The sequence below is a fragment of the Phoca vitulina genome, unplaced genomic scaffold (assembly GCF_004348235.1).
Source record: "Phoca vitulina isolate PV1807 unplaced genomic scaffold, GSC_HSeal_1.0 scaffold67, whole genome shotgun sequence".
NCBI classification, from domain to species: domain Eukaryota; kingdom Metazoa; phylum Chordata; class Mammalia; order Carnivora; family Phocidae; genus Phoca; species Phoca vitulina.
This window is the reverse complement of record NW_022589770.1, coordinates 1,459,603-1,472,493: the sequence shown is the minus strand read 5'-3', so window position 1 is coordinate 1,472,493 and position 12,891 is coordinate 1,459,603. Positions and strand designations below refer to the sequence as shown.

Here is a 12,891-nt window from a genome sequence, read left to right as displayed (position 1 = left end):
TCTGCAGATCATTGCAGTTTCTTGGGCAACGGCATCGTTTGTAGCAGAGATCCAGGTTAGGTTAAATTTAGTCTGAATTTAGGATTAGTGGGTTATATTATAGTTGCAGACAGGAGAGGAGGAACATCATGTTCCGAGTTAAAATAAGATGTCTGAATGTCACGATCTGGTTCACACGGGAACTCAGAAAAAGTCAGCCCAAAGAGACCTGGGCTGCTATTGCTGAATTCTTGAGAAAGGAGAGGTGGTGTCACCTCGCAAGGACGCCGTCACTCAGTTCAGGAGTGACCAAGTGAACTGTCTGGTAACTTAGTGGGTGTGGCATGGGCCATGTCCCAAGTATAGCGTGTCAGTATTTGGTTACCAGGCAAGAATCTCAGAAAGGATACTCTCACATTTTGTTAAACATTAAAAAAGACAGGTGTATGTGTGGGTCGTCCTTCTGTAGAATTCCTGAAATGAAATGATTTTCTACTCTTCAAGGGAAATGCCTGGTTAGAAGCTGGTTTTACTTTAGGTTCCTCAGAGAATCATTTTACTCTTCTTGGAGTTCCCCTAGAGTAGGTGACATAGTGTATCCATTTATGCCCTGTGCCCCCCAGGGAAAATGGGCTCTTGCGGAAACCCAGGAACAGGCTGAGCCGCAGGGTTGCGGGTCCGCACCGAGTCAAGGGGCCCACGCTGGGTCCTGCCTCCCCACGCCCCTCCGAGTGCTCCGGGAAAGGCATGGGATGCAAGTTTCTCTGCACTCACCCACGTGATTGGCAGCCCCGTTCTGCCTCTCGTTCTCATCCACCTGGCATTTCTTCTTGGCGATCTTATGGAGAATAGAAGCCTTTTCTCTGAACCTCCCTGAAGCAAGAGAAAGCAGTGGAAAAGGAGACACAATGAGGAGGACGATAAAGAGAGGGGCTCTCGGAAAATGGCGAGGCACTGGCCCAACAGGCACGTGGCTTGCACAACTTTCTGCTCGACCCAAACACCCTGTGCCCTGCATGAGGGGTACGTTCTTACCTTTGTGGATTCTTTAGCCCAAATCTCTGTTGAGAATCTCAAGCCACCAGACCACAGATGAAAGGTTTGCCTTGGACCTCCTCCCTCCCTCCCTCCCGCTTGCTTACAAAATAAAGGAAGGTGCTAGTCATCACTAAACCCCCCTCTCCTGCTGAGATCCAAAACAGGTCTAAAGACACGGAGCTGCTCTGGAGACAGCCATTTCTCTGGAATTAAATGTCCATCCCAGAACTGGCTTTCGACCATGGAAAGCCAAGCCCAGGGGTCCTTTGAGTTGACTTCGGTTTCCAAACATCTATCTTAAGCAACACTGAAGTTTCTAAACGAGCTGGGAGGATGCATCCCAGCTCTCCGAATTAGCTGAGTCAGCGGCCATTAAAGCATCAAGGAGGCATCTGCTTCCACCTGGGGATTTAGGGCAAAGAACGATCAACTGAGCACAGCAAGTAAAGTCTGTCGGTGATGAGCCGCTTAGGGGAAGGTGCTGGAAAAATACTCCCAATTCTCAAAATCATCGTTTCAAACAGCTATACCACAAGTAAGACACTTAATTTCTTCTCCATTATTGACATAATTAATGGTTACATGCATGCAACAAGCACAGGAAAATAAAAAGCATGCAAAAATGTAGAAATTAGTGAAACATAGCCCATTTTGCTTTCTTTTTAATCCTTGATCCCCTCTGCACCTCCCCTCCCCCACCCAGGAACGTTCAAGGTACAAAGGAGCCTCATTTTAAACGGACTGGTTCTTGCCTAGATTCACATAGGATGAGCCCTTCAGTGCACCACGAGCTCTACAATGTTCTCAGTAGGGATTTGTGTTGGCTGGATTCTCTAGCAGCGTAGTAACGTGGGAGCTCATTTTACCTTTCTAGTTAGACCCAAACAGAACCAAACCAAACCAAAACCCAAACGTTTCTCTTGGAGGGTCTCTTTTCTTAGGATGGGACATGGTAGGTTGACATCCGCTTAGCTACCCCCCCTCACGGATGGAAGTCATGGGGTGTGGTCATAGCAGTGACTTTCGTGACTGGGTGGGGGCGACAGAAGCTGGAAGCTAGAGTGGGATCAGCTGATTCCAATGGTGAAGGTGACCCCAGATGGAGCCCTTTCTGCTTCCCAGCTCCATCAGTCCTAAGCCCAGACACCTTGCTACCACAAAGGTGGCCTCTGGAACGAGAGCGCCTCGCTGTAGGCAATGAACGTGCACCAGAACGCACATTCTCGAAGGAAACAGGAAAGGAAATGTGACACAGAGCAAAGTAGGCTGGCATGGGGCTTGGGCTTCATGAGGAATGAGGAAGAAGGATGAGGTGACAGGCGCGATGTCCATCTCTGAGGGAGCTTGAAGGTCAGCGTTAGGGTCACCATGCTGAAAGGTATTTTGAATTCAGCTGTTTTTATTTAATTTCTGAGGGAGACTCTGGGAAGAAAGGGGGAGAGAAAAGAAAGCCTGGGGATTAGGAGGAGGAGGAGGTGAAAGGGAATAAGAAAGGCCCGAAAATGAAGAGAAAAAGGAGTTCAAGGAAGGAGGGAGGGAGGGGGTTGTGACTGCCTGCAGTTGGCAGGGTGGGTGCCAACCTCCCTCCCGGCTGCCGAACCTAGTCTTATCTGCTTCTCCATACTCTGCAGCCATAAGCCCCGAAGAGAGGTACTTCTTGGGGAAGACACTTCCAAGAGGTCCTCACAGCGTTTGCTAAAAAGCCCAGAAGACGGAGAAAGAAGTTCTGAAACATAGAAGATGGTGCTTCTACCAATAAAACTCTTCAGTGGTCTCAGGGTCACTGTTTGAACTTAGAACCTTCTAAAGCTCTGTGAAGATGGGCAATAATTGCCATTTAACAATTACATAAAAATGATAATAAAGCAGGAAAGCATTCAGAAGACCAGACAAACAAACCTGTGGAAACAACCTGAAGTAACCTAATCTAAGGAATGCCCCAAAGTCCGGAATCATGGCAGAGAAAATATTTGACAGGAAACCGCTGATCGCCTACTGTGTGCGGTCCCAGGAGTATTTTCAGGGCTTAGATGTAGACCAGAGGGAAATGATGAGAAAAGGCACCCCAAAGCATGGAAGGGTCCTGCCACTCATGGGCTGGCTTTCCCAAATCCTCTAAAGGCAGGCTGGGACCATAGGATAGGAGATGATTCTAGACTTGGGATTTCGTAGGTTCTCAAACATTTTCACAGGTCAGCGAGGGCTTTCTAGATAGCATGTCCCGACTTTTCCCACTGCAGCAACACTTGAGATTTTCTAAGCTGCTGAAAGGTGGGAGGGGTTGGCTCTCTATGTTTTCTCTCGGGGTTTAGCCCTGGGGGCAGCCAGGCAATGCTGGGAGGCTGGCTGAGACCTCTCCTTTCTACTCACTTCTTCAACTTCAATTCAACCTTTGTCCCAGTTAGCATGACCTGATTACCATCCTGCATTCCTCCGCAGCCTAAAAGGATTTTTCTCTTAAAGATGAGTTTCTAGAAAAGCAGCAGTTGAAATGCCACCTTCAGAATTCAGCACTCAGGTGTGCTCCTCGAGGGTGGTGGGGCAGAGCCTGACAAAGTAAGGCAGCTCCTTTCAGCCCAACGGACACCCCAGGGATCGCCACAGGGCGCCTCCTGAGAAGAGTCGTGAGGATGGCTGAGCAGACAAGAGTAGGCATGCGGTCCCCCGGGGCAGAAGCCAGCACAGAACCTGTGATTCTCAAAGGGACCCTCTCTGTGCCTCGGGGTAGGAAGGAAAGGCACCTTCAGGACCTATGCAGCCTGATGCCACAAACTGGGGAGAACACCAAGTAGGCTGTATGTGTGTTGGGGACAGCACAGTATTGTGGTTAAATTTTGGACATGACTTAAAGGCAGGTAGATCTGGGTTGAAGCCCTATCTCTTTCAATGACCACTGGGCGAGTTTTGGTTAAGTTCCTGAATATCCCTGAGCTTCAGTTTTGCCATCTGTTAAACAGGGATTCCAATGGCATTGGCTCATGAGTTAGACGCAAGGCTTAAGTGAGAAAATGTGTGCAAGGGGCTTATCACAACACCTGGCATTGGAAGAAGTCTGTAAATAAGAGGAAAAAGAAAAACAAACTAACGAAAACCACAGGGGCAAGGGTGACATGGCCCCGAGTTGCCTTAGAAGAATTGTTGGCATCTTCTCTTCTCTCAATGCAAACATGCAAGCCTGGAGAATTAGCTACACCCCGACCCAGCAGTTTAAGCCTAGTGGGACCGGTGTTCGGGTTTTAGTGAGTCCTCCGAAGTCAGTTCCAAAACCGATTAGGAAAAGGATCACTTTGCATCTTCCTAAAATTGAGAGGTCAAGGTGATAGAGCTGCCATTCTGTGTTTTAAACATTGATACCTTTGTGATCTGAAAATGGAGAGATGGTGATCAGCTTTTCCCCATCACTTGGGAGGACAGAGTTCAGGCAAGGAATTACTGCTGCACCATGATCTGTGGGCTCCAAAGAACTTCCTGATGTACCAGGGGTTTTAACTCCTCTGTGTCTCAGGCTTAGAATTTTAAAACGGGGCTCATACACCCTTCTCATACAGCTGTTGGAAGGCTCAACGGGTTAACAGACACCAGGTTAATAATACACATGGCCTCTGACATACATTAAGTGCTCAGGACGTCCTTCCCATGAAGTGTTGAAAGTACAAAGATTAATATTCACAACAGGATTAATGTTTAGCCGCCTCAGGTGGGGGAGACCTTGGCAGGAAAGGGGCTGCTTCCATAAACTATTTTAGGCATGGACTCCACGTTGGCCTTAAGGGCTGACACAGAGGGTAAGATTTCAGAAACGACTGTAGCTCTGTGCCTGGGGATAAAGGATGAAGACATTTTTGGGTACTTTTCAAAGTGAGGGAAGGAGCGATTTTTAAATGTTTTAAGGCAACCTTAAAAAAAATATACTCTGTTGTGGTGTGAAGCCTTAAAGTGTTGTATTTTTACATAGCGACAGATATTTGTATACTTAAAATCTCGGAAATAGCAAACTCTGCTCAAATCGTGAGGCACCTACGTCAAAACCTAGTACACAGTTTTAATATAGTTCAGCTTGTTCTGAAATTTGCAAAAGAATACCAGCTGAGTGTCCTCAGGGGAGCGTGTGTTGAGGGGGTGGTAGGGAAGAGCAGAATGAAAGATCAAAGCATAAGGACCTAATGTGACTAAGAACAAATTTTGAGAAACAATCAGGAATCAAAATCCTTGACCCTATCACCCAGACATAAAAGAGAAGCCCCAAGCTGCACAGCAAAATAACCTTCAGGGGGTCTGTTCACGCAAAGGGAATGAATTTTGTTTCTGTTCTGCTGTTAATTAATTAAACCAGTCCCCGGAAATTTCTTCACCTCTTTCCCACCAAGCCTGTAACAGGCAGTGTTACAAAGGAACTCTTTGGGTTGGTGATCAGATTAACTCCTAGCTGCTGCAGAACATTCTGAGCCTCAGCAATGCAGAAAAGGGACAAAAGAGATATATAGATGCAAAGGGGAGCACACCTCAGTGAACAGAACTTGGTTTGGGAGAAGAAAAGAAAAAATGAAACAGAAGGGAAAACTTGAACATAGTGCTTTTACATCTATTTTTGTGTTTTCAGTTCTGCCTTTCCCGTCTCTGTCTTTCAAGTTTAGGATTTGGCAGGTAGCTTAGAAAGCAAAAGTGCAGCTGGACGTTCCTCTTGTTTATTCATTGCCTTTTTTTTTTTTTCCTGGAAGCAGAGACTCAAGTTAGAGAGGCCATCATCACTGAGAAGGCATGCAATGAAATTGATGTGGCCATAAGCAAACACTGCCCTTGGGGTCAGCTTGGGCTCCTCTCTTTCCCTCACAGCCCACATGCTATCCATCAGCAAACCTGGTACCTTTGCTTCCAAAATATTTCAGAAGCTGACCTCTTCTCCTTCCTCCCTCCCAGGCCCAGCAACCGTCCTGCTGGTCTACTCACCAGTCTCCCCTTCCACCTTTACCTCTCTGTCTCCCAGGCTGGTCTCATCCCAGTATCCTTAGTGATCAATCAGATCATGTCACTCCTCTGGGCAAAATCCTACAGTGGCTCCCCAGGTCAAAGTGAAAGCCAAGGTCATTACCAGGACCTGTAAGGGGGGTTTAGCCACCGAGGCTGCCCTGCCTCATCCTTTCCCTCTCTCCAGCTCACTCTGCTCCAGCCATGCTGGTCCCCTTGTTGTCCCACCTCAGGGCCATGGCATTTACTGGTCCCTCTACCTGGAATGTTCTTCCCCCAGAGATCCATTGTGTTCACTCTCTCAGCTCCTTCGAGTATTTGTTCAAATGTCACCTTCTCACTGAGGCTTCTCCGAGAAGCCCATTTAAAATTGTAGCCTCTCTTTCTCCAGTATTTCCTATCCCCAGCTTGTTTTCTCTAACATTCATCACCATCTAACATACATATTGATTATCTGTTGCTTTCCGTTAACAGCCAAGCTCCACGAGGGTAGGGATTTCCATGGGTCTTGTTTTCTGTGGTATCCTCAGAGCCCCGTAGGGCTTAATAAACCCCTCTGTTTGGGTTTCACTCCAAGGCAATCACTCCTTAGTAGGCTTCTTGTTGGCTAATGACCTAAAGTAAATCCTTTCACGTCTACCCAAACCCAAGGCCCCAGTGGGGCTGAGCCCTACCTGTGGAACCCCAGGAACTTCCTGAGGTAAACAGGAGAAAATGGGGTGGCTAGGTGTCCACAGCCCAGAGATGGAAGACAGGGGTGTGTCAGTCATCCCCTTCCTGCACATTGCGGGGGCTGACAAGGTGGGTGCTGGGAGGGGTCTTTGTGACAGGGGAAGTGCAGAGAGCACAGTAGGGGGCAGAGAAGGGAAAGCAGGGCTTTGGCTTCTCCTTCATTATTAAGATGCTTCTCATCAAGACCTAACTGAAGGCCCGACCTGAAGGTTTCTTTAATGATACTTCACCCCTGTCCTTGAAGCCCTCCTACCCAAGTGGAAATCCATCACTCCAATGGCACCTTGATTATACCTCGTCACAGCCCTGATTCCAGTTTGCTGCCCACATATCTGCTTTCCCATCAGACAGCAGGCTTCTCTGGGGAAGGGACCTTCTCTCACCATCTTGTGTCCTTCAACAAGCATCTTAGAATAGTGCTTGGCACATCATGGGCACTCACTGAATTCTAGTGAAGTTCTCCCTACGTCAGCTCTCTTCGGAAGTGTGAGCTTTGCTTTCAAGTGGGTGCAAGTCATGAACAATCTTCCGCTCTGCAAGTATTAACCAAACCTGCGCTGTGTACCAGGCAGTGTTTGGCGAACAAGGTAGATCTAGCTGGTGCCCTGTAGAGTCACCGCCGAGAGCCAGAGAGACAAAAAGTAAGGACTTAAGATTCATGACGGTGGGGGCCTTCTCGGAAGGGTATGGAAACTCACAGAATAGGGAATGTTCCAAGATACAAGATATCACTTAGCAGCTTGAAGGAATAAACTCCTCTTCATTCTATAAACTGTCCTCATGGGGCAGCTTCTTCATCTAATAGGATCTGGTGTGACTTTTATTGTTTTTTTTTGTTGTTGTTATAAGTAAGTTCTATGCCCAAAATGGGACTTGAACTCATGACCCTAAGATCAATAATCGCATGCTCTCCTGACTGAGCCAGCCAGGTGCCCCCTGATTTTTATTCTTACAAGCAAAACATTGCAAAAATTTTCACCTTAAGCAAAAACGCCAAGACCATAGAGTGTATTTATTCCTATATTTATTTTTGAAGACAACCTCTAAACTATTTTTTCTAATTTTTGTGAAGCATCATGTAAAACCAGTTATGACTACATTGATATTAATAGAAATTAAACCAGTATTGTAATGTTTTGTAAAATGTCTTTAGTAAATATTCTGTGAATGAACCATATAATAAGGGTAATCAACATAATTTAATTGTATTTGTATAGACATAATCATAGGACTAGCTTCTGTAATTAATGAGAATACATACATAATTGTATCTCAACTGGTGGTCATCATGTAATGAAATGAAGCAGCCAGATTTCCTTATTAAGGCTTTAAAAAATAATTTCCCTAAGAATGACCTTCAGAATCACCCATAAAGAGTGGATCTGTCCGCATGTGAATTGATTCTATCATCTCCCCTGGCAGGGTCACCTTATCATTGGAAATGTGGAGTGCTCTCATAAATATTTTGGAAGACCTCCAATGCTTTTCAAAATTTGCTATCTTAAAGATTGATACTTCTTTGTCCTTTATTCCAATTTCTTGCCCCTGCAGGGACTTTGCCTCCTCACTCATCGTGAACCTTCAATCCTTCATTAAGTCTCTCCACTGGGAACCTTTCTCTTGACTTTAGGTTTCCTGCTGGCACTGCCCTCTCTTGCCTTCCCTTCACAGCCAAGCCTCTGGAAAGGTCAGTCTATGCTGGAGCCTCGGAATCCTTAGGGCTCCTTCGTTCACTTCACTCTGCATCTGGCCTTGGCAGCATCACTCCACTGAACCTTCCCTTGGCCACTTTTTGCCTCCACATGACTGGGTCTCTCAGGGCATCTGATATTCTTCACCCCTGTCCTTGAAGTCCAAACTGGTTTTCCAGGACTCCTGAGAGTGACCCTTAAGCCGCTATTCCCTAGGCTCCCTCCTTGCTCCCTGTCCCCCATGCCCCACATTCTCCCAAAGAACCCAATGGACTTCCACCTGAATATCGGTGATTCCCAAGTCAGATCTCTGGCTCTGATCCTCTTATCCAATGGACTTCTGAACACTTCACTTGGAAGCCCCCCCCACCCCCTGACAGTTAAACTCAATATGCCTCACACTCCCACACATCATCTTTTTCCTGGGAATGCGCCTGTCTCCTTGCATTTTCTATTGGTGATTTCCTCACTCCCAGTGTTTTCCAGCCATCTTAGAGATCCCCCTCACACCCCACATTCAATGAGTTGCCAACTCCTTCTGAGTCTACCTTTGAACATTTCCAGCCTGGATGGTCTAACATTTCCAGCCTGGATGTTGATTACAGTCTCTTAGCTGCTGTCCCAGTTTGTAAGTTACACTTCTAGTGGTTTGGAATGCCCCACACTGGTTATTTGCTTGTCTTACTCCTTTTTAAGACTGCTTTAATGCATCTCATCTTTCAGGAAGCTTTCCCTGAGTCCCTTTCCTGGGCTGGCAGGGCACCCTGGTACTTTTCTCTATCACAGCACTGATACCTGTCCTATCATACCCATTATCATAGACCCGCAGAGGCATTTTACCGACCTCTCTCCAGCGAGCTGTGGGCCCCTCAAGGGTAGGGATGCCATTTCTCATCCGCCCCCCAGTGCCTACTGCTTCAGCTGTCTTTAGTGTTTATGAATATAACAACATTAACACAAACGACAAAGGGAGTGTGTGTGTGTGTGTGTGTGTGTGTGAGGTGTTTACAGTGCTTGTTATATGAAAATCTATTCATAGTTTATGTTCCTTCTGGGGCAGAGAAAAAAGGAAGGGCCAGAAGCACAGTGCAGAAAACTCACCAGGCGCTTTTCTTGGTTAATGCGGTGATTAAGCCTCTAAAGTCTAATAGTGTTTACAGTTAGTATTTGTCTATTTCAAGACTCTTTTAATATATATATATAATCCAATCAAGTTCAGGCAAAATTAGAATTTTACAAACCAAAAAACTTGCAACGGAGACCAATGGCAGAATACGGTGTTTCAGGAAAAGAGCCAATTTACTGACCTTAGCTGAAGTTGACACTGCTGGAGAGCTAATGTTCTTTATCATTTTAGGTCACCTGCTTTATTATTTTAGGAACTTAATTTTCTGTAAATTTCTATCTCATAGACAGAGATACAAATGGCCCACACACACAGAACTCTCAAAGGGGGTTCTCTGATCTCAGCTTTGGAGTTCTGAGCCAGGTAGGGGTTGCTGGATGGAAGGTTTGAATGTCTTCCTCTTGTTCCCATCCTTTGCACCCTGCAGATACCTAAGAGATAAATGACTAAAGAATCGCTTTACTAGGCAGGCCTCAGATCTCAAGACTCGCCAACATCCAACCCCACTACCACCTGAGGCGTGCAAAAGATCTCTGCAGAGTCACTTTTCAAAGCCCCTTTCTTGGGTACGTCTCTGCAAGTGGGTTGTGACATCAATGTACTCATCTGGGCAAAGTTGTGATTTGCTCACAGCACCTGACAAAGAGTGGGTGCTCAATAAATGTGTATTGAATGGTTACTCTGACTTGTATATAAAAAACCAAGCTTAAACAGTTCTTTCTCACGATGAGCCTATATATTATCCAATTGTTTATCTTGATGTAAAGTGAAAGACTTTAGATTTGGCTGACATTCATTCAGTAGCAGCCCCTAGATCATGTACATGCATCATCTCCTGTCACCTGGATTTCATGTGTCTGGGAACTGTCAATTAATTTGAATTCCTACTTCTCAGTTTATTGAATCCTCAGTGTTACATTGTAAACTGGTGTCTGTAAATTTCATTTGGAAGCACGGGTTTGCAACAGAAGTGCCCGGCACATGCTGAGCATTCTTAACTAACTGCTCCTGAGGGCTTAGTGGTCCATGACTAAAATGAGATGATTCAGTTCATTTCAGATTTAATCAAAAGAGAAACTTACCATGCTTAATTGAATATGCCAGCCTCCTGGTGTTACCGATTCCCACTTTTTTTGTTTTTTTTTTTAAGAGAAAGCTTCATGGGGGTGGGAAATTATATCATTAACTTATAATAATAGTATTCAAGTTTGACTAATGAAGGCAACTTAACATTTTCAGCTCTAGGGATGTCAGAAATAGACAAAAAGCAGCATCCACAATTTGCCTTCTGCTGCAACTTAACACGTTCTACATATGCAATGTGACAAAATCTGCCTTTACTTGCCAGGTCCCATCTTTCTGCTTTTACTGCTGAACGGTTTAGATCATGAAAATAAGATGCAATGAAGTTTGAAAAACTGGATGTATTCTAATTAGAATTCCTTGGTCCTGGTTTTCAGGAAGACCGTGGATTTACCCACACAGCTGGTTTGGTCTTTCTGACAGATCTGATACAGGTTACTAGCTGGGTAGTTTGGTTATACACACTTACTAGGCTGCTGTCTTCCTAAGATCCAGCCCCAGGGAGATACTTGTAAGAATACATCTCTAAAAAAGTAATGTGGTTAATAACTGGTGAGTCAATACATTTTTTTGGGTGGGGAGGGGTAAGGCAGAGCCTTACAGAGAGCATCTGGTCAAGTGCCTCGAGATATCCTCTGGTTATGGAAGGTTGGACTGAATGAGTTAAACCATAAACCTGGAATGAATGAAACATAACATGGTATTGGAAATGGTGTCTGTGCACAACAGGGGCTCCCCACTTTGGTAATTGGAAGGCAGAAAGTTAACTTGCAGTGTACTTCTCAGACATTCTCAGGGATGTCGACAGTCTTGTGGTAAGAAGGGTACATGCTGCGGTGGAAATTGGATATTCTGTGTGGGAGGAAGAGCCTTGTCATGTAATTTACAGAGGAAAGTCTTCCATCATAACTATACCCTGGCTTTAACTCACCTTGGGTAAAAAAAAAAATTCAGGTTTCTAAAACAAGTAAAGTAGAAGGTAGTTATAATACAAACGCTGATCTGCTTTGTACGGAAGTCAGTTATGAATCAATGTTCAAAGGACTTAGTTAAATTTGTTGGAGGATCTCTCATTCACTGTTGGTGGGAGCACAACCGGGTGCAGTTGCTTTGGAGGGCAATTGGGCAGTACCTTTCCAGATTTGAAATGTGCATATGCTTTGATCTGGTATTTCTATTTCTAGGGACTTATTTTATATGTATACATTCCCTACTCAGTAGAGTTTGCTCTGTGAGCAAAGAAGATGCTCATGTCGTGTTCTAATAACTGGATAAATCCACAAAAAATGGAAATTGGGTACTATGTGATCATAAATGTCCATCAACAGGGGACTGATGGAACGAACCTACCATGGAAGAGCCAAGCAGTGGAATACTATGCAGCTACTAAAAGGAATGAGGGCAGCGCTGATATGGAAAGGTCTCCACTATATGCTAATAAAGAAAAGCCAGGTTAGAGAGCGGGGTATAGAAGAAAAGAGCCTACGTTAGAAAACCAGTAAGAGTGGTTCACTCTAAGGAATGAGTGGAATCTGGGGTAAAAGGAAGACTCCCTTTTATTGCCTTTCCTTAAGTAGTGTTTATTTTTTACCTCTGTGTGCGTGTAATGGTTTTATCATAAAAAGGAATAATTAAAATTACTTTGCAGTTACACTTTCTACTGTGCTAAAAGTTCGTATCTGCAACTAAAAGGGAAGATAGTTGCTGTTCTTTTAAAGGTCTATTTCACAGGAACTATGTAACGTCCTATTTGCTATATATGTAGCCACATTAATCAACAGTTTATCTCTGAACTGGATCACATAGTACCCAAGCCTTCTATTTCAGAAGCTGTGTCCCAGGAGCCTACCTACCCACAGTTCTCGTGGTGGCTTAACCAAAATGGAGGATCAAGTTTTTCAAAAGATTTAATCTTAAAAGTAAACTCTAAACCAACGTCTGCCATCACATTTAGTAAAAGGCACCAGGGCAGAATCTTGGACATGGGACTGGAAGGGGCATCAAGGTGTCCATTATCTGAACACTCTTGTGAGATGGAGGTTTCCTTGGCTTCTCCCGAGGAGGGGGGCTCACTGCCTTTTGAGGCAGGCTATTGCATCTTTGGCCATGTCTGTAGGAAAGGTCTTCCCAGGCTGGGCTGAACTCTCTCTCTCTCTCTGAATTGAGGAGGGCTCCTTCCTTAACCTTCCTCACCCCCAGCTGGACTTAAGGGGGTCCCCCAGAGCTCTCCTCTCCTGGAAAGATAGACCCTACTTTGTCACTGCAAGCTGTCCGTGG

The 12,891-nt window shown here is 45.2% G+C and overlaps 1 protein-coding gene across 2 annotated transcripts in view; it reads right to left on the bottom strand.

The window, feature by feature from the left end:
- The window catches only part of SLC24A2 (solute carrier family 24 member 2), a 247,885-nt gene that overhangs the window by 47,334 nt on the left and 187,660 nt on the right, over positions 1-12,891 (bottom strand). For both annotated transcript variants that reach the window (XM_032392464.1, XM_032392465.1), the window contains one exon: positions 754-852. In XM_032392464.1, coding sequence (XP_032248355.1) covers positions 754-852 — 99 coding nt within the window. The remainder of the gene's footprint in view (positions 1-753; positions 853-12,891) is intronic.